This window comes from Lactuca virosa, chromosome 2 (assembly GCF_052849685.1).
Source record: "Lactuca virosa cultivar CGN04683 chromosome 2, Lactuca_virosa_CGN04683_v6, whole genome shotgun sequence".
In the NCBI taxonomy this organism is placed as follows: domain Eukaryota; kingdom Viridiplantae; phylum Streptophyta; class Magnoliopsida; order Asterales; family Asteraceae; genus Lactuca; species Lactuca virosa.
Genome location: NC_136427.1, coordinates 187,057,881 through 187,078,749, shown reverse-complemented (window position 1 = coordinate 187,078,749; position 20,869 = coordinate 187,057,881). Strand labels below are relative to the sequence as shown.

The following is a 20,869-nucleotide window of genomic DNA, read 5'->3' as shown; positions in this document are numbered from 1 at the left end:
TTCATTAATGAAGGTTTTAAGTTTTGTTTATAACTTCAAAGAGAAGGAGATTGGGTGCTTCTATATCCCGTGAGCTTTTAAACGTTGAAAGATTTCAGTTTCTTAGTAACCTGAAACTACATTATTTAATGAATAATTAATTCTTTTGTCTTTCAGTTTTAGTTTATAGCTTAATTAGGTGTTTTAATACAAAAATTGTTTGTATAAAATGGCATTTTTTTTCTCTAATAACAAATTTAACGTAGTAAATTTGGAACACGTGAATCTAGTAAACTAGCACACACTCGGTTTAAAATTTTGGAAAGAAGTCGGTGTCACTCAAACCCTTGTGTATTGATTTTTAATTTCAAAAGCATATCGAGTATGGGACAATACTAAGTAACACATTTTTGGCAATGAATTGGATTGAAATTGATTTGTGTTTGGCATGTATTGAATGAGACAAAAGTGACAACTTTTTATCCCACAAAAATGACAACTTTTTATCCCACAAAAACGACGGGACTACAAAAGACTTTGAATGCTCATTATCATTAATAGTCCTAGAAAGTAATTAGTCCACTTCCCACTTAAATCATACAACTTTCAAAGATGCAACAATGGGGACTATAAGCCTATAGCCTGAAATGATAGCAGAGCAAAAGTGGCGGGTCCAAGCCCTGAAGGGTGCATGGATGGAAGAATTTGATGGTACCTCAATGCTCTCTTAGACCATGTAAGCGATGATGGTCATGATGGGGATAACCAAATCGTAATGATATTGACAAAATTAGTGTTTCTCAAGTTTTCCATTAGAATGAATTCATTTAACCCACCACACAATACGACTCCCACAACTACGCCGCACACTCTTTTTCTGGCCATCATTTGATTCAAAACCTCTAAGATTTGAACTTAAGACATCTCTCATTTAATGGTAGATATACATTCTCATCATGTTTTGGGTGTAGATGAAGACTCGCTTTTGTGCTTCATAAAGGTATGTTAAGCCACCTTGTGGAAATAGAAACAAATCTTGTTGAATTCAAGATCTTAAATATGTTTTTCCACAAGTCTAGGGGTGTTTAGGTAGGTTATAGACTTAGGCTATGGAAGTAGTCACACCAAACCACTCAAAAAATACTTGAGCTACATTACAAACTCACCACCAAACCACTACTTCATAATATTTATCTTTTTATCTTTTATCTTTTAACATTAAATTAAATAAAAACATATTTACTCCCTCCGTCCCAATATTATTGTCCACAGACAAAAAAACACACATATTAAGAAAAGCATTAAATACCACTAACTTTATTTAATAAAATGACAGTTTTGTCCTTACTTTACATTTAATGTTTCATTAAATGCTAAGTTGGTTAAGTAATAATGAAGGAGTATTTTGGTAAAAATGTTATTTATTTTTAGAAGTGGACTATTATTTTGGGACAAAAAACTAAAAAAGAAAGATGGACTATAATTTTGGGACGGATGGAGTATTTTATATTTATTAAAACCACATTACATTAATTAAAAAACATAGAATTTTAAAACCTAAATTACTAAAAAAAACATAGAAAATTAAACCTAAATTACTAAAAAAGCATAGGAACTAGTCAAAAAGAAAAAAAGTTTTTTTTTTTTTTTTTTTTTTTTTTTTTTTTTGTAAAATGGAAAGAGATCGTGTGTTTTTGTAGTGTAAAATGTATGTAAAATAAGTGATATTTATAGTTGTAGTGTATGGTTTTTAAATTGATTTTTTTGGGTCCAATGGTAAAAAAGAAAAAAGAAACAAAGGAACCGGTCAAATTTTTGACCGTTGCTACTGCCCTCCTTCTTCCTATTAGTTGTCTTTGAGCGTTTTCCCATCCCCGTCACAACCAAGCCACCGGACATCGGGACAGTGTTCATACGTGACTTAGATGTCCATGTCAGCATTACGTGTCTTCTTCTACCCCCACTCTGGATAGCCTTATAGGCGAGCATCAGACAAATTAACCTATATGCCTAGTCCTGGATCAAGACCGGCTAAAAAGAGTAAGATCCCGATTGTAGAAAGCCCGACCTATTATAGGATTTTAAATGGGGTCCGATTAACCTTAACCGGTTAAAAAGTCTGAGTTTTCTAATTTTTTTTAAGTGCAACTTAAAAATAAAAAAAAATAAAAAAAAAACCGAATATATAGTTGTTAGACTCTATTTGTGGCAAAGTTTTTACCATTTTTGGATATGAGTGTGTATACAAGGGTTAAGTTGTTTGGTTGAAACGCATTGGCTATAAGTTTCTTTTAAATATTTTGTTTAAATTTTTTTTTTTGGCTAATTAAGATCAGATCGTAAAACAAGTTACATAAATTGGTAAACACAAATGATACAAAACTGATATAAAAAAACCATTACTATATAAATAAAAAATAAAAATATACTTTTTTAAATAAGTATGTAACCAATGAGAATTATCTAAAAAATATACATATAAAAAGAAAATTTAAGATCCGGCTCCAACCGTTACAGAAACAACCATAATCATCATAATGAGCAGCATGTTAACGAGGGGCATGGAAGTGAAAGCCAGGGCTCCAGGCAAGATCATACTCTCCGGCGAGCACGCCGTCGTCTATGGATCCGCCGCCGTCGCTGCTGCCATCGACCTCTACACTTACGTCTCTCTTACTTTCCCTCCACCTTCCCGTAATACACCCACCATTTCCCTTCTCTACTTGTACATTACGTTTACGTACCACTGTTTTCTTTTCGAATCTCGCTTTATTTTCTTTTTATTTCGATTACTGTAGCAAATTTTCAGGCCCTGAAATTCATCTTCGTTTTCTTCTGAATCTCATAATAAATAAACTGATTAAGATGCGTTCCAGCTGATCGATGGAATGACAATCCTCGTTCTCTAGGGTTCATATCATGAAATTGAATGTATAGCAATTGTTATTCCATTAAGATGTATGAATTAGGTGCTTTATTTACAGAGAATCTTATTTCTTCCTTGTACATTTTTTCTTGTTTGGGATAGATAGCTCTGAAACACTATCACTCCAGCTCAGAGATGTAGGCCTGGAATTTTCATGGCCGACTAAAAGAATCAGAGAAACATTATCTCAAACAATCGATAGCCCTGCATCCTCACCAACATCATGTTCTTCAGAGACCATGAAACTCATCGCCACACTAGTGGAAGAGCATTCAATTCCAGAGTCAAAAATCGAAATAGCTGCTGGAGTTGTTGCTTTTCTCTGGTTATACACCTCTATCCAAGGGTAAGTCGATGGATCTTATTCTTATAAACCTTCAAACCTGTTGATTAATTGTCTATGTATGTGGTTAATTCAGGGATAAACCAGCAAGGGTAGTTGTGAGTTCTGAGCTTCCTCTTGCTTCAGGATTAGGATCATCTGCAGCATACTGTGTTTCACTATCTGGCGCCTTACTTGCTTCATCAGATTCTGTAAATCTTGACTTCAGCAGTGAGGATTGGCTATCACTTGGTGAAAAAGAACAGAAATTGGCAAATGAATGGGCTTTTGAAGGTGAAAAGATTATTCATGGAAAGCCATCTGGGATAGACAATACAGTTAGCACAATGGGTATGTTACTTATGTTTGAGTTTATTATATATGTGTTTGTTATACATTTCTTTCGTTTTTTTTTTTTTTTCCTGATTATGTATCTACAAATTATGGTATAGGAAACTTGATAAAGTTAGAATCTGGTGCTTTAACCTCCATCAAATCCAATATGCCACTGAAAATGCTAATCACAGACACAAGAGTTGGTAGAAACACAAAGGCATTAATCACAAGTGTTGCAGGAAGAAGAGACAGACATCCAGACACAATGACATCTGTTTTCACTGCTGTTGATTACATCAGCAATGAGCTGGCGTCCACAATCCAATTATCTTCTTCCAATGATCTTGCAGTTGTTGAAAAAGAAGAGAAAGTTGAAGAGTTGATGGAAATGAATCAAGGTCTGCTTCAATGTATGGGTGTCAGCCATGCTTCTATTGAAACAGTAATCAGCACAACCCATAAATACAAATTGTCTTCCAAATTGACAGGAGCTGGTGGAGGTGGATGTGTTCTCACTTTATTACCTGCACGTATCCTTTTCTCCATTGCTAATCTGATACATGACATGACATGACATGATAAGATTGAGATTATATGTTTATTTATAATTTCCTTAACTATTGGAAAAGTGTTGTCTGCTTCTGTTGTTGATGCAGTAACTGCTGAGCTACAGCAGTGTGGATTCAGATGTTTCATTGCTGGAATTGGTGGAAAAGGACTTGAGATTCGGTTTGGAGGTCGTTTGTGATATTTTTCTTAACAGATGCAAAATAACAGTTGTTCATGTGGAGATATAGAAAAGGATGTATGAGAGTACAAAAGGATCAATGAAGTTTGAAATCATTTTGGATGTTTTATTTGTGTAAAAAAACATAATATTTGATTTAAGAGGTATTGACCTCATTAACCACATAGAAAAGATATGTCATAATGACCACTTTTTCTAAAAACATAAGAATATGACCAGGCTTTTCGAAAATGTAGTACGTATTTGGAATGTGCTAAAAGTATAATATTTCCCAAGTAAAGAATTTTCGAATATCATACTTTTTTTCTAAATGGCCCCCTTTATTTAAGGTGATGTCTTTTTCACGATTTTCTCATGACTTTGAAATATCACCTTCCAAAATCGTTGACTTTTGTTTTCCTGAAGAATATGTTCGAAAATCAGAATATATATCTTCGAAAATATGTGAAGAAATTCCATTTTCGAAATCTTTTTGCATAAACAAAAGTACCTTCTATCTTTGATAACCTAGAACTAGTTTGGAAATTTTCGAAAATCTTGACATGAATTTTCAAAATACTCTTTGTAACTGATATTTTATTCTTTCAAAATTATTGAACTAGTTCGAAAATCATGAAGTTTTTATCTTCAAAAAAATAGAACTAGTTCAAAAATATAGACATTAATTTTCCAAATACTTTTTGTAACTTCATTCATCTGTTTTTGGCAAAAGAAAATCAGGTTATATGTGATCGAGAGCTTATTAAAACAGGAGAAATGAAGTCAACAAATTTCATGTTTATGACATGGTGGTTTTAGGCTCCGCTATAATAAGACGTTAACCATTAAAGATAACTTTTATTTAGAGGTTAAAGTTAATGAATAATCAAATGACAATAATTTTAAATCGTAGTATAGTTTGACCTTTAGAGATGTTCTTATAAATTAAATTTTAATGTAAAATACGATTATATGATGATTGTATTGGCTTTCTTTTTTAACAATATTTACTCATAGATAATTGAAATGCGAACTCATTAAAACATATTGAATTATTATTAATGTAATTAATATGTAACTATCACAAATTGAAGCGAATAAGATAATTATTTCTTACAAAGAATTTCTTAACAACAATTTTTTCAAAAATCTAGGAATAGATAACGACTTCTTAGACAATGGCAACTCACGTAAAAAGATTAGTCTTTGATACACTTTTACCATAGTTGTCATGAATTAGTTCGACTTGATTACACCCCTAGTTGGAGATGCTCTAAGAGCTTTCACTTATGTCTTTGCAAATTCGTCGCATACACACATCGCCTCCATCCTGCTGGGAACTCCTCCGCCCAGCCTCTACAACGATGTCGGCCACATCATTGTCGCCCTCAGCCACAAACCCTTGTGTCCAGCCTCAATGTCGCTTTCACACCTCTTGATTACACCCCTAATTAGAGATGCTCTAATATATAACATGTTTTAGTGTAGAATTGCTTACAAAACGATCGATTAGGAAACAATTTATAATAAATTTGATAGTAAAGAAAAACTGAAAAGAGTTTGGCAACAAGTTAATGCATTGATCTTGTTGGATTTTTCCGTGAGAGAGAAAAAAAAGATTAATTTAAAATATTAAATAATAGAACATACAACAAAAATAAAAGAATAATAATAAAATGGGATAAATAGTCATTTGCATTTCAACAAAGATAAACAAACAGTAATTAGCAAATGGATCAACCATGATAGATATAAGGGTGTTTGGGATCGCTTATTTACAACGGTTCATGCTTATTTGTAAAAGTGTTTATTAGTTTATTCGGTTCGGTGTAAAAACAGAGTTAATTTTTTTTTTTTGGATTAGCTTATCTGATACCAAAATATAATAAGTTGATAAGTTGTTTTCTAGTGTTTGACAAATTTTATTTATTCGCATAAAATGACCAAAAAAACATCTTAGATATATGTATATAAAAGTGTAGAGTTATAATAAGGTTAGTAATTTTGTTTAAATAAGTTATAAGTTGTTTTGAATAACTTACAATGTATCGATTTATGAAAAACTCTTTGTTTAAGTAAATAATGATTATATTTTTGCTTTATCTAAAAACTAAAAAATATTTATTAGTGGTGTCAAACCACAATAACTAATAAGCATCTTAAATAAGAAATCACAAACATCCACATAAAATCATAACGACTGTCCATATAAATTATAAATGATGACCCCATTACTAAATATACATCTTTTTTTTAAATCTATTCTAAGAAAAGAATAGTTTTATTCTTCTTTTGTCATGTATCAGAATATTCCTAATTAATATCATAACACTTGTCAACCTATTAAATCTCTATTTCAAATTTCAAAATTTAAATTTCTCATTCTAATTATATTAAATTAATAATATTAAAATTAAAATTAAAATAAAATTAATACAAATTATAAGATGATATAATTTCACGTATTTATTTAAATCAACGATCATAATTTTATATAACTAAAAAATATCTTTTAATTAATAACTTATTTAAAATTAATAATTTTGAGTTTTTTACTATGAAAGTTTAATTAAGACTAAACTGCAAATTTGGTCCCTGTGGTTAGCAAAAAAGTGTGGATAAGGTCCAAAATCTTTTCGACTTGCATAGATGGTCCAAAATCGGAAACATTTTGTGGTTTTGGTCCCTGATAAAGTTAAAATGACTCATTTGCCCTTTTAATTTTATTTTTATATTTTTTAATGTTTTTTTACTATTATTATAATTCAAAAATAAAAAAGAATTATCAAACCCCCACCCTTACCCCTCCAACGTACCCTCCTAGTATCTCTCTCTCTCTTTGACTTTCTCTCTCATCTTCTTCTTCCTCACATTCAACTGCAAAAATAAACATTCCATACATACATTACTAAACTGTAGATGACCCTACAACTCACCATCTTCCTTGAAACTTGACGTGCTCACCCTCTTTCCGGCGACTTCTTATACCTCTAATCCCTCTCTTCTCCAGCAAATTGGATCCTCCAACATTGTCCTCACCCTCTTTCATACATTCTCATTCTCTATCTCCCTCTCATTAACACACACAAATACAACCTCAGTTGCAAATACAAACACATTGACACACCTGCAACTGATCAAACATAACTCATATATATATATATATATATATATATATATATATATATATATATATATATATATATATATATATATATATATATATATACAGAAAATTAAACACTTACACACATGTGTATACATAAATTCATTGAAAAACTACAATTCAAAGACACACATACCCGTTTGGATTTTCATCACTAAACATCTCAAAAAAATCTGATGGCTGCTGCATATACGAATCATGATCTAGAAGTACGGGTGCGAAACCATCTGAGAACATAAATACGAGTAGAAATACAATTGCGGTGGTGGGGTATATAATTCGACACTTGTAATCTCCATCAATCATTCAAGGATTTACTATTGCCGATGATCACAACCTGTTGCTTTACCGGCAAACAAACGAGGTTGTGAAGTCCACCTTGAAATTCAACCATCTCTTGTTGTATGCACTTTGTCTCTGTTTCTCACTCTTTATTTACTGGCCTAAGATCATCCTAAAACCACCATGGTTGTCTTTAATGGAAGCTTCGCAGAAGAACAAACTAACCCATAAACCCAAACATCTCACTCGCTTCCTTTAAGGCTACCAGAAGCCAAACTATTGAGAATAGTTAACCCCTCCCACTCTTTTGTCTCGCGTTTGAAGTATGAAGAACGAATGTAAGCTAAAACATATCTCTCTCTTTTTGCGCCTCTACACTCTCTTCCTCAAAACTTTCAAGATGAACATCAGCTATCGAAGAAATAAGATCAATGCCGACAAATAACCTCAGACACCAACATCATCGCCGGAGAATTTGGTTTCAAACCATATCGGGTTGTATCCTTTTTATTCCTCCTACTATGCCCTGTATAATACGACATCGACAATAGTAAATCTTATAATACCAACACCCTGAATCACCCATTGATGCCTCTCTTGGTGATGAATGTATACCCTTCTGTAAACTTCTTTCCACAACCCAGTTTGATAACAAAGGAACCATCAATTTCAAGCTTCTTTAAACCGTGACAAGTCCGAGTTGAACCAGAAGGTGGGCCTGTAATTTCGATAACTCCGATAGGCCTTCCGTTCAGTTCTCTACAACTGATTTTACGGTAAATCGGATTTTAGAACCTCTGATTATGAGAAATGTGAAAATGATTTTTAGGGTTCTTAAGAAGAAAGGGGGTAAGAGTATGATTGGAAATATGTGTGAAGAGAAATATTACATGGGTACACGGTGGAGAGAGAAAGTCAAAAGAGAGAGAAAGAGAAAGAAGGGGGGGAAGGGGTGGGCTGATTTTTTTATTTATTATTTTTAAATTAAAAAACTATTAAAAATATATATATAATTTAAAAAAGAAATTAAAAAGGCATAACAGTCATTTCAAGTCTTCCAGGGACCAAAACCACAGAAAATTCTTGATTTTGGACCTTCCATACAAGTCAGAAACGTTTTGGACTCTATCCACAGTTTTTACGAAACCATAAGGACCAATTTTGCAGTTTAGTCTTTAATTAAATTAGTTTTTAATATTTATTTTACTAAACATCTTTAATTACTTATTTACACCTCTTAATTTTTTTTTATCAAATAAAATAAATATATGAATAGTAACATCCATTCTAAAAGTTAAACCAAAAGAGACAAAATCTTGAACTTAATTCAGACAAATATTATTTGTAAGCACTTATAAAGATGGGATGTGTAAGTGGGACACAAGGTCAAAATGGGTGCTGGCTGCTCTTCCTCTTCTTCATTCTCCCTTTCTTTACCCAATCACCATTGCTTTTCATCCACTCTCCATCACCCCAAATCAACATCGACATTCATTCTCTCCACTCACACTTATTCCCAATTCCACAAATCTTCATCCAAGTTCTCAATAAATTCGCCACCCAATTGCGGCAGCGGCAGCATTCCAGAAATCAAAACCACCCAACAAAAAAGCTTCGTGAAAAACCCCATGTCTGATCCTCACACAATCGACTCGGAATTACTTCAAAAGCTGGTTTATGATGCTCTCGTTTGGAGCTCTCTTCATGGACTCGTTGTTGGAGACAGAAACGTCCAGGTTTGTTCATCCTTTTGTGTAATTTTAGCTTCAATCAAACACTTATCGATTTCAGTCGATTCACTTGTAGGGTTCTAAGTGTTAAGTTATTTATCGATTTGGGGATTCTGATATACTGATATGTATCGTTTTGATTATAACTGAATTTGCAGAGATCAGGATCGATTCCTGGAGTCGGCTTGGTTCACGCCCCAATTGCATTACTACCATATTCGTTTCCAGAAAGTCACTGGAAGCAAGCGTGTGAGTTAGCCCCCATTTTCAATGAGTTAGTAGACCGAGTTAGTTTGGATGGCAAGTTTTTGCAGGACACTCTCTCAAGGTTTCTCTCTGAAATGATTTATGTCAACTGTTAAGCACTTAATCTAAATTCAATTTGGATGAAATTGATCACATTCTCTTTGTAATTTCAGAACAAAGAAAGTGGATGCCTTCACCTCCAGACTTTTAGATATTCACTCAAGGATGCTACAAATCGGCAAGAAGGAGGTATCATTGTAGGGTAATCAACCCTTTAATCTTTATGTTGTAAAACGTTAGGATATTTTCTATTAAGTCAATACATAGTTTACCAAATTAGGTTTTGTGGAAGTTAACTAAAATTTCTAAATCTTGCCCCTAGGATATTCGCTTGGGATTACATCGCTCGGATTATATGCTTGATGAAAATACAAATTTACTTCTCCAAATAGAGCTCAACACAATATCATGTTCATTCTCAGGGTTAAGTTGTCTTGTTAGTGAGCTTCATAGGTAAGTATTTCTATTTTTAATCAACTGTTTTTCTGTTTCTGATTCTAATTCTTAGTTGTTATGAATAAGATTATAAATACATATATCATCTTGCAGGAGCTTACTCTCTCAATATAAAGAACACTTGGGGGTTGATTTCAGAAGGATTCCAAAAAATAATTCAGCAAATAAGTTTGCTGAGGTGTTGGCAAAGGCGTGGATGGAATATAACAATCCGAGGTTGGATCTTGTTATTGATTTTTTTTTTTTATATAATGTTGAATGAGAAGTTAATTATGTGATACAGTGCTGTAGTTATGGTGGTTGTTCAACCTGAAGAACGGAATATGTATGACCAACATTGGCTCAGTGCAACCCTCACTGAAAAATATCCTTTTTGCATTGCTGTGGATTCCAGCGGAATTGGAATTCAAGATTCCATTCCATGGCTTGTTTTGTTGCCATGCCAAATGGACAGAATTGGAATTCAATTCCGTTTGGTTCCTTCAAATTCCATGTTTGATGGATTCCCCTTCAAATGGGAAGAAGTTGAATTTTGTTGTTTCTTTTGTTATTAAAGACCAAAATACCCTCATTACATATATTGAAATGAATAAAAATAAAAAAATTCTTTTAATTTTTATTAATTGAAATGTGATCCTGAGCTCATCAACACACATAATGTTAGAGCTATTCGGAAGACATTGGCGGAAATTGATGCACAAGGGAAGACTCTTTCAGATGGAACTCTTGTAGTGTACGTATAGAGTATAGGGGTACTTCCGTAATTTGGTCAAACTATCTTCAAACACAAGCTAAATGTTGAAAACTAACTTGCAGGGATGGTGAAACTGTTGCAGTCATATATTTTAGAGCCGGATATGCACCTAACGATTATCCTTCTGAATCAGTGAGTAGACATTTCTTGAATTTTTTTTCTTTGATCATTTATTCTATTATTTTCAATTTAATGTTTTAATGGTTTTATGAATCTTGTAGGAGTGGAAAGCTAGGTTACTTATGGAGAAATCTGTAGCTATCAAGTGTCCTTCAATCTCTTATCATTTAACTGGCACCAAGAAAGTTCAGCAGGAGCTTGCAAAACCTAATGTACTCGAGAGGTAAATATTCTTGATTTCATTGTTGCAGTCATATATATAGGGGTATTTTGGTAATTTGTGTTGTATTTTTCCGTGTGGGAGTAGGTTTCTTGATAATAAAGATGACATAGCCAAGCTTCGGGCATGCTTTGCTGGATTATGGAGTTTGGATGATTCAAATGCTGTCAAGAATGCTATCGAGCAGCCAGGGGCATTTGTCATGAAGCCACAAAGAGAAGGCGGAGGTCACACTCACACCTCACCTGTTATCTGTTATCTGTTATCTGTCATTGTTTTGTGGGACCGGGACAGATGTCAATGGGACAAAAGTTATAATCTTTTGTCCCACATACAAGAATTGGGACTTCCTCACGATTACCTAGATTCTTTATAGTTTGTAAAAAGACGTAAATGCCCTTCTGATAGTCTCTAGTCTAACCAATATCTTTTCATTCAAATCAGGTAACAACATTTATGGAGACGAAGTGAAGGAAACGCTTCTAAGATTGCAAAAAGAAGGATCCGAAGAAGAAGCAGCATACATTCTCATGCAAAGGATTTTCCCAAAAGATTTCCCGACACTTCTTGTTCGAGAAGGTATCTACTATAAAGAACAGGCCATTTCTGAACTCGGGATATTTAGTGCATATCTAAGGTATCTATATATAAATAAATAAATCTAACTTTTATTGCTTTTATATATATATTGTGTTTTAGACATATTATGCGATCTAATTACGCCTTGTAAATGTGACAGAAACAAGGAGAAAGTGATTGTTAGCGACCAATGTGGTTACCTGATGCGTACTAAAGTTTCTTCATCAAATGAGGGTGGTGTTGCTGCTGGATTTGCAGTTTTGGACAGTTTGTATTTGACTTGATTTCACCTTTCTTTCCCCTAATAATAATAATAATAATAATAATAATTGGTGGCTTCATCAAGACCTAATCACTTTCTGTTTCCATTTTGGCTTATGTAACATACTTGTACTTTATTCTTATTGTAATATTACAAATTGGTTCATGTAGAATGTTTTTTAAAGGAATAGAATCTGTCAAAGGAATCGGAGTATGAAAGAAACATAATTTGTCATGCTCATGCATTTGGTTGGAGGGAAATAGAATGAAATTCAATAATAATAATCTCTTACTTGCTGGTTGCATATACATATACATATAATTGTGTATCTATACGTATGAATCCATTCATAAGTATCAAGCGATTTCAATTACAATTAGGCATTTGAATCTAGTAACTCACTTTCTCAGCAATGGCAACTTGTCATTAAGGATTTCAACAAGATTTAGTAGGAACCATATGGACCATGCTTTGCCAACAAAGAAACAGATACAAAGTAATTGTAATTAATTATGATTAATGATGGTTTTGGATTTTCAAAGTAATTGTAATTAATTAGTTATTTGTGTAGGTTTTTACCTAACTTTTGTTTGGTAATTTTCAAAGGCCTAATTTTTCGTACTTAACAATATCATTTTGTGATGCTTTATATCTTTATATAGATACATATGATTGTTTGTAAAATTATAAATCTTAAATTTGATTTGTAATAACGTAATATGTGTTTGTAAATAATTAATTATGAAGTCAATTTTGTCTCTTTCAAAAAATTATGAAGTCAATTTTTATGTGATTTTGTTAAATTTTTGAAATTATATAATTGTTTCAACTTTGAATATAAGTTATATGATGTTAGATTGGATTGAGATTTTTAATTTGTGGATTACGTGTGCATCAATTGAGTTTTTGAAACACCTAATTTGAAAAGGTGAATAAATTATTAATAACAAGACTTATATAAGGGGAGCGGGGTGTGGTTTCTTTACACATGTATTAATTCCTGTGATAAGATATCAAAATGGAAAAAAAATTATTTGTGTTCATGCTGCTCCTTGCTCTCTTTGTACATATATTTTACTTTATTCCTATTTTATGATTATGTAATGTTAGAGCTTTTATATTCTTTTTGTTACATGTCTGATTCTTTAAGTTTTGTTTTTAATAATAATTATGGAAAGTAATGATGGTTTTGATTGTCAAAGTGGATTCATTATTATAGAAACAATATTAATATCGGGCCCTTTATTCATTATATAGAATTATGATGAATAGAAATGATAAGTATTAAGTATAAGAGATAAAACTATTAGCATGAAAATGATGAATTTGAGAGAATAAATAAATAAATGGTGATGGATTGATTTGTTGCAGATGAGAGTTTGATGAGTTAGACAGAAGCTAAGATTTGTACATTGTTAGACTTGGGATTAACTTGTGTATCTGATGCGCAATGTAATGCTCTATATCTTTATATAAATACATATGATTTTTTGTAAAATTATCTTCTTAAATTTGATTTGTGATAATATAATATGTATTTGTAAATAAATAATTATGAAATCAATTTTAAAGTGATTTTGTTAAATTTTTTAAATTATATAATTGTTTCAACTTTGAATATAGGTTATGTGATGTTAGATTGGAATGTGATTTTTAATTTGTGGATTACACGTCCGTAAATTGAGTTTTTGAAACAACTAATTCGAAAAGGTGAATAAATTATTAATATTTGTTGTGTCATCCATAGGTGGATGTTTATTATACATAACAAGACTTATATAAGGGGACAGATGTGGTTTCTTTACACATGTATTGATTCATGTGATAAGATATCAAAATGGAAAAAAGTTTATTTGTATTCATGCTGCTCCTTGCTCTCTTTGCTACAAACATTTTACTTTATTCCTATTTTACGCTTATGTGATGTTAGAGCTTTTATATTCTTTTTGTTACATGTTAATACATGAAGATTTTTCTCATACATGTCGATTGTTTAAGTTTTGTTTATTACTTTTTAATAATAATTATGGAAAGTAATGATGGTTTTGGATTTTGAAAGTGGATTCATTATTATACAAACAATATTGATATCGGGCGCTTTATTCATTATATAGAAGTATGATGAATAAGTATTAAGTAGAAGAGATAAAACTATTAGGATGAAAATGATGAATTTGAGAGAATAAATAAATAAATGGTGATGGATTGTTTTGTTGCAGATGAGAGTTTGATGAGTTGGACAGAAGCAAAGATTTGCACATTGTTAGACTTGAGATTAACTTGTGTGTCTGATGCGCTATGTAATGAACCAAGTGTAGCACTCATTGTGTTGTGTTTGAACATATGCTCTCTTATAATACCATCTATATATGCACACCACTCACATCACTTAGTTTCGTGTGTATTTAATATCAATAAAAAGTTTGTTGGATCCATGTTCAGACTCAAACTTGGTATTTTATCAGCATATCATATATTTTGACATTAATATTAAAAACTGGATATCATTTTTTGGAACTGGAAGCATCATAATAATTCTATAATAGGTATACATTGAGGCTTTGGATTTAGAGACATACTTGTACTTTACTCTTACTTGCTGCTTTCATATACATATAACTGTGTATCTATACGCATATTCATACATATCAAGCAATTTCAATTTATCAATTACATTTAGGCTTCTGAATCTAGTAATTCACTTTCTCAGCAATGGAAACTTGTTCTTTCAAAGTGTCATAAATGGTTTCAACAAGATTTAGTAGGAACCCATCTGAACCATGGTTTGCCAACATAGAAACAGACACAGGAAGATCCTCATATTTCCCTAGTGGAATTGTCACCTATAAACCAAACCATGTTTTAAATCTCTTAATAAATAAATAAATAAATAAATAATGGTTTTTAAATGCTGACCTGGCAGAATCCAGATACTCCAGCTATAGACAGCAAACTAAATGCCCTGGCGCGAAAAGTCTCCAATGAAGTTGTCTCTGTTTGCAATTTAGGTGGAGGTCCAGGAACAGTAGGGAAAACAATAATCCCATTTTCCTTATATCAAAAAAAAAAAAAAAAAAAAAAATACTTTTTACTTTTTTTACCCACAATAAAATAAATGTATTTTCAAGAGGGAGAGGAGTGATACCCCTAAGAGAGAAGAGAGAGCTTCTTGTAGTTGGGTTTTAATGGAGTCAAAGGGGCCTATGTCTTGTTCTGATGTGTTAAGGGCATCAAATACCCTTTCTGATATACCTGGACCCAAGTTAGGTTTCACTGTGGTTACCCACTCACCATGGTTCTTCTTGAATTCAAATCTACACAACAATGGAGGAGTTAAAATCACAATGTTAATCTTCTAGAAGATGAAAATATCAGCAAAAGAAATATTAAAATCACACCTTTGAAGCAATCGCATGGAAGTAGAAAGAGCAACCAAAGATTTAATGCTGAATTCTTTGTTTTCTGTATTATCATTCTGCATGAAGTGCTTCAGACTTGGAACTTTGCTTTCTATAATGTCTCCAAGGTTAATAGACTGTAAAATATCACCTGTAATACTAAAGTTAGATATAAATCAGGGGCAAAACGGTCATTTTGAAAATCAAATGATTACCTCCGAATAACTTCTCGATTGATGTAGCAACAACTTTGGTCACTCGTGTGGTTGGAATACTAAGAAGCTTGAAACAATCTTCAGCAATTAAAACTTTATTAGGCTGCACAAGTTTTTCAATAGGTAACCCTAATAATATCTTCCCAACATGGTTTAAAGTCCCAGGATCCCTAGAAAACCATCCTGCATTTAATTTCCAAATTATAAGTTTTTATAACATAGTTTCCACATAATTTAATCATATCATCCATTATTTGATTCCTATTAATGAAAATAACAATTATTAAAACTTACCAACAGTATCAAAACTTTGTGCCATGGGAATAACTCCTTCAGTGGAAACAATTCCATGAGATGGGCGAAACCCAAAGATTCCACAGTATGATCCAGGAACTCTTACACTTCCACCTGTGTCAGTGCCTACACATATAGACAAAAGAGCAAAATGGTCATTTACTCTCGTTTCATTTACTCCAAAAAAGAACATTCCCTGTAAACTCACCTAAAGAGAAATCAGCAAGTTTAGCACTAACTGCTACAGCAGAGCCACTTGAAGATCCACCAGGAACACGATCTGGTGCACATGAATTAAGGGGTGTACCATAATGTATATTTTCTCCATTTATGCTGCCCAAAACATTAATTTTAAGATCTTTTTCTGTTTCATGTAAATTGGACAGATATTATTATGGATGCAATGATGTATTATTGTATCATGTATCTGACCTGTAAGCCATTTCATCCATGGCAGTTCTTCCAATACATGTGGCACCTGCATTCAACATGGCCAAAACAGCAGGAGCTGTGGAGGTTGCAGCAGAATGAGTCTTCAACCAATCTGGATTCCCAAATCCACTCACATGTCCATCCATGTCAAATCTGATTTCCAGTTCAAAAATGTCTAAATTGTATCAAGTACAAAGTACAAATGCATTGAGTACGTAGGTTTTCAGAAATCACTTCAATCAGGCGCAATTGAAACAAATCATTTGATTAGTCAGTTGGCCATTGAAATCATGTAAGAGATTAACCAAATAATTTGTGATTTCCTGCTTTTAATCTACATTTGTTCATGTGTTGCAAACAAAATGTAGGAAACACTGCATTCGTTTGCTTTACAAACATAAAAACAAAAAAGTAGTGCCAGTTAATTAATTAATCACTGTTATAAATTGACAATGAAACTGGGTGAACCACCGTATCAGTAAACAGCTGTATATAATAAGCACGTTAATAGATAGCAAGAGAGGTTGAAAGTCAGCGACGGAGCGACCATGAGTGGAGGATCAAGAGAAAACTCACATGTCTTTGACAGCAAAAGTGAGGCGATTCAAGGGGAGCTGCGCCGGAGAAGTTGTTGGCAACGGCGGGAGAATGAATTTCTCCATGAACGCTCCGTAATCGGAGCTCACTGCCATGTTATCGTCTGTGTATGCGTGAATTTTTCAGTTGGAGAAGATAAAATAGAGGATGAGGAGTGGAGTGTAGAGTGGAGTACATAAAGTTTTGAATGAAGGATAGGGGTCCACAACTTCTTTATGTCCAAAACATGCATAACAATTATTTATTTATTTATTTATTTATTTTTTTTAGAAAACAATTTGCTCCACAACTTCTTTATGTCCACAATCATACATGTTAACAATCACCATGTAAAAACTTATTAATTGTTTTTTCATGTTTAAAGCTCCCACTACGTTTTTGCAAGAACTAGAACAAATGAGACAAAATGCACAAGAACTCGGTTTCTAATTCAATAGTCGATATTGCATTTTCTTGGTTATCATCTAGATGTAGAAAATTTTAGATGTCTTGATGAAATTGAATTAAAAATCCACTTGTAACATGATGTGATGATGTATTTTTTATTTTCTTCACCAACTCCTTGCTAGTTGTTTTAATATATTCAATTGGTTGTTCCAAAAAAAATTGTTATAAACAATTAATAACATCGACATACACACATAATTAACATTCTCATCAAAACAATTATTTTCCTAATTCTAAAACCAGAAAACCATTCAACTGGTTTCATCAAGCTCATCATCAGAAAAAGACAACAATGGAATCACCGGGTTACAATCAACATGTTCTTCATCAATATCATCACCCACTATCTCCGGAATTTTCCAACCCAAATGTTTGACATAAACTTTATCATATGCTTCAATATTTAATCCAGAAGCTAAAAACATTTCCACCTCATTCACAAATCGATCTGTTCTCCCACTCAAAAAAGGCTTTGCAGCATCCGCCACCATTCTCTTAAACCCTTGTTGCTTTAATTCAGGTGAAACTTTAGACCCCATTGGCTCGTTTCTGTAATATTACCAATTTGCCATTACTGAGATATTTGACTAATAGTCAACCAAATGGTAAAACTTACCTTCTCCAAGAGTCAATGACTCCAATAATATGATGCACAATTATATCAACATCTTTCTCCTACACAAAAAGAAGAATCAATTATAAGTAAATTATAATACCTTCTTATGGTATAAAATATTGATAAATATGAGAAATATATATCAAGAATACAAGAAAAATAATGAAGTGAACCTGAATCAAAGCTTGAATTTCCCTTCTCACCCAATTATATAGCCATTGATTCGGTTGACGATATTTATTGGATTTCCAATAACGCGATATGTTAATATTACCAATTGAATTACCTGATACACACAATTTGTAAGTATAGAATAAAATATGCAAAAAGTGTCAGCATAAATATTTTGGTTTGATACAATAATACAAAACCATTTGCAAAGTATTTAATGACCTTATCTGTATACATAAAGGAGAATACCTAGCTCAATGTAGTAGCACTGTAATCTGTACTTATGGGCTTTTGTGAAGAAAATGCTACATTTACAATGGATAGAATAAGTAAGCTTACTAAATATCAAAAACAAGGACAAAACATAATAGTATAATATAGAAAGAAAAATTACCTATTTTCTGAATTCTCATAAAGAAGATGCTGTTGGAAAGAACTTCCATCATACCCATATATTATTGATGAACTTTTTGTCTGCAAGATAACCATGATTGTAAAACTAGTTCACCAAGAAAGCATTTTTATAAATCTTTTCCCATTTTCATGGAATTAGTTTTTATATATCTGAAAGTTATTATGTATGACAAACCTTACAAAGAGGACACTTTATGAAGGGTTCACGAGGAGAATGCTTACTAGCGACTACTTTTGTCCATTGCAGGATGCAACTGTAGCAAAATTTATCTGCAAATAGTCATCACAACACATGTAAAATACACAGGTTTAGTCTTCATGCACATAATAGCAACATACTGACATTTTTTTTTTTTACTATAATAGCATTATAGAAATGTCTAAAAACAAAGTACATTGTCCATGTTGATAGTGATATATATGAAGCTAGACTTGCAACTCAGGAACAGAAAGGGGAAAAGATAATGGAGCCTTAACGTTTTGAAATTCAAAATTGATATTTTGATTTTTTTTTCCCACAAGTTTAGTGTCTTCTTCATACTACTTCCGAAAATTGCAATCGATTAACAAAAATGGTTGATCATTAGGTGTAAATATCCTGAAAATTATGAAATAAGTTGCAATTTTGGCAAAGGACTAATTTTGAAGGTTGCAATTTTCATGGGACCTCCCTATAGTGGTTTGATGGAAGGGAGGGAATAGTTGTCATGAACTTCGACAATTACTTTCCAGCGAATTCATCAAAGGTAAATCAACTTTGAAGATGAATAATGGTCCGTTTTAACTAAAATTATGAAATTACGTCTTTTTGGGTGAAACTGAGAGAATACGAACAATTGGGGTGATGATGACACAATTCATACAAGAATACAAACAGTTTAGTTGGTGATTACACAGTTCATACAATCTAGAAAGAAGAAAATCAAGAGAGCTATAAGCCACCGGATGATATAATACGAGCCAATTCTCTGTATATTAAAGATTCGAACAAGGTGAGAAGAGAAATCAGAAAGCAAGAGAGGAGAAGATGATACGTACGAAAACATTGATCCAAGTAGGATTCTTGATTAATCGGTGAGAGGCAAATGGGGCAAGGGTCGAATATGGAGCTGCTCTCCTCTTTTTGGTCCATTTTTGGTTTTGGGTCTGAAACCCCGAGTTATGAAAAAATCTTTATGTAAAAAATGGAATATAATTTAGGTTATCATCACTATGGTCTAAAAACTTTTCTTTTTTTTTCTTTAAAAGGTATTGATGTAATTTTTGGGGAGCTTTAGGGAAAGGGAAGTAAAGTAAAATTTTATGTTCCCGAGTTCGAAAGAAAGGAAAAGATAATTATTTTACCTTTGTGTAAGTCATTGTTCTGAATCATTACCCATTTGGGTGTGGGTGATGATATGTAGATGGTTCGGGCATTCAAAATTGGTTTTGGTGCCAATGGGTATTTTGGTAAATTGGCAGCAGCCTTTTATGGAAATTGGATTTTGTGTTCGGGGAACTTTAAGGATCGTCGGAATCGGAGTTGTTATTGCATTCAGAGTGAATTAGGGTTTGAGGGGAAAACTCCAGTACGCGGGGCGTACTGATGTGAGGGGGGCCATAACATTCCAGGTAAAGACCACGGGGGGAGCCCATGGCACGTGCATATCAGACCATAGGGGGAGTCAATGACATTCCGAGTAAAGACCATGGGGGTATCCCATGACAACTATTTGTATGTTGCATGATATTCTATGGTTGTATGTTATATGGTATTTTGAGGAACTCACTAAGCTTTGTGCTTACGGTTTTCAGTTTATGTTTCAGGTACTTCGGTTTTCAAATGGAAGAGCTCAGGATAATTGCAGAGCACACACCACATGTTTCCGCATTCTGTGAATTACTCTGATTTAACGATGTTTTGCTAAATCTTGGTTACCTTGTTTTTATGGGAAAGATATGTATTAACAATTTATTAATCTAAAAACAAAAAAAAATTATGTCATGATTTTCGGGACGTTACACTTTGTGTTCCCGAGTTGAATGTAAAAGAAATGAAACATAAAAGTGGACAATTATATCATTGTCACGTTTTACCACAATTTCAAATTCATACCACACGATTCTCTTGAAAAAAAATT

General features: G+C 32.7%; 4 protein-coding genes across 5 annotated transcripts; 2 read left to right on the top strand and 2 right to left on the bottom strand.

The window, feature by feature from the left end:
- The first annotated feature begins 2,540 nt into the window (after positions 1–2,540).
- LOC145156665 (mevalonate kinase-like) lies at positions 2,541–4,413 on the top strand. The gene is made up of 5 exons (XM_079075949.1): positions 2,541–2,673; positions 3,008–3,251; positions 3,325–3,578; positions 3,680–4,093; positions 4,193–4,413. The coding sequence occupies exons 1-5, from the start codon at positions 2,541–2,543 to the stop codon at positions 4,309–4,311; spliced, it is 1,164 nt and encodes a 387-aa protein (XP_078932075.1). The 3' UTR covers positions 4,312–4,413.
- A 4,702-nt stretch (positions 4,414–9,115) lies between these two features.
- On the top strand, positions 9,116–12,399 carry GSH2 (glutathione synthetase 2). The gene is made up of 12 exons (XM_079078903.1): positions 9,116–9,474; positions 9,627–9,796; positions 9,888–9,963; positions 10,097–10,227; positions 10,324–10,446; positions 10,514–10,595; positions 10,884–10,963; positions 11,047–11,116; positions 11,206–11,327; positions 11,412–11,551; positions 11,769–11,961; positions 12,064–12,399. The coding sequence occupies exons 1-12, from the start codon at positions 9,130–9,132 to the stop codon at positions 12,185–12,187; spliced, it is 1,656 nt and encodes a 551-aa protein (XP_078935029.1). The 5' UTR covers positions 9,116–9,129; the 3' UTR covers positions 12,188–12,399.
- Positions 12,400–14,744: 2,345 nt separating this feature from the next.
- AMI1 (amidase 1) lies at positions 14,745–17,268 on the bottom strand. Of its 2 annotated transcripts, none has more exons than XM_079078901.1 (9): positions 17,081–17,268; positions 16,505–16,657; positions 16,281–16,405; positions 16,073–16,198; positions 15,779–15,961; positions 15,564–15,714; positions 15,311–15,479; positions 15,082–15,216; positions 14,745–15,008 (listed from the first exon to the last, which is right to left on the bottom strand). In XM_079078901.1, the coding sequence occupies exons 1-9, from the start codon at positions 17,194–17,196 to the stop codon at positions 14,856–14,858; spliced, it is 1,311 nt and encodes a 436-aa protein (XP_078935027.1). In that variant the 5' UTR covers positions 17,197–17,268; the 3' UTR covers positions 14,745–14,855. The 2 variants fall into 2 exon arrangements, with proteins under 2 accessions (XP_078935027.1, XP_078935028.1); XM_079078902.1 differs by having other exon boundaries at positions 16,281–16,436; positions 17,081–17,235.
- Positions 17,269–17,670: 402 nt separating this feature from the next.
- On the bottom strand, positions 17,671–19,902 carry LOC145156664 (RING/U-box superfamily protein). Its single transcript, XM_079075948.1, has 7 exons — positions 19,788–19,902; positions 18,925–19,019; positions 18,730–18,809; positions 18,585–18,640; positions 18,338–18,450; positions 18,165–18,223; positions 17,671–18,097 (listed from the first exon to the last, which is right to left on the bottom strand). The coding sequence occupies exons 1-7, from the start codon at positions 19,879–19,881 to the stop codon at positions 17,800–17,802; spliced, it is 795 nt and encodes a 264-aa protein (XP_078932074.1). The 5' UTR covers positions 19,882–19,902; the 3' UTR covers positions 17,671–17,799.
- Between the last annotated feature and the right edge of the window lie 967 nt (positions 19,903–20,869).

What these genes read in the sequence shown, in the direction of transcription:
- LOC145156664 (XM_079075948.1), bottom strand. Translation starts at nt 19,881, where the DNA reads ATGGACCAAAAAGAGGAGAGCAGCTCCATATTCGACCCTTGCCCCATT. An exon ending in GTGCTACTACATTGAGCTAG is followed by an intron (nt 18,451 to 18,584) that starts GTATTCTCCTTT and finishes TGTGTGTATCAG; the next exon opens with GTAATTCAATTGGTAATATT. An exon ending in AAATTCAAGCTTTGATTCAG is followed by an intron (nt 18,224 to 18,337) that starts GTTCACTTCATT and finishes CTTTTTGTGTAG; the next exon opens with GAGAAAGATGTTGATATAAT.
- LOC145156665 (XM_079075949.1), top strand. Translation starts at nt 2,541, where the DNA reads ATGGAAGTGAAAGCCAGGGCTCCAGGCAAGATCATACTCTCCGGCGAG. An exon ending in TTATACACCTCTATCCAAGG is followed by an intron (nt 3,252 to 3,324) that starts GTAAGTCGATGG and finishes TGGTTAATTCAG; the next exon opens with GGATAAACCAGCAAGGGTAG. An exon ending in CAATACAGTTAGCACAATGG is followed by an intron (nt 3,579 to 3,679) that starts GTATGTTACTTA and finishes ATTATGGTATAG; the next exon opens with GAAACTTGATAAAGTTAGAA.
- AMI1 (XM_079078901.1), bottom strand. Translation starts at nt 17,196, where the DNA reads ATGGCAGTGAGCTCCGATTACGGAGCGTTCATGGAGAAATTCATTCTC. An exon ending in ATGGATGAAATGGCTTACAG is followed by an intron (nt 16,406 to 16,504) that starts GTCAGATACATG and finishes TGTTTTGGGCAG; the next exon opens with CATAAATGGAGAAAATATAC. An exon ending in ACTTGCTGATTTCTCTTTAG is followed by an intron (nt 16,199 to 16,280) that starts GTGAGTTTACAG and finishes CTATATGTGTAG; the next exon opens with GCACTGACACAGGTGGAAGT.
- GSH2 (XM_079078903.1), top strand. Translation starts at nt 9,130, where the DNA reads ATGGGTGCTGGCTGCTCTTCCTCTTCTTCATTCTCCCTTTCTTTACCC. An exon ending in TTGCAGGACACTCTCTCAAG is followed by an intron (nt 9,797 to 9,887) that starts GTTTCTCTCTGA and finishes TTGTAATTTCAG; the next exon opens with AACAAAGAAAGTGGATGCCT. An exon ending in AAACCTAATGTACTCGAGAG is followed by an intron (nt 11,328 to 11,411) that starts GTAAATATTCTT and finishes GTGTGGGAGTAG; the next exon opens with GTTTCTTGATAATAAAGATG.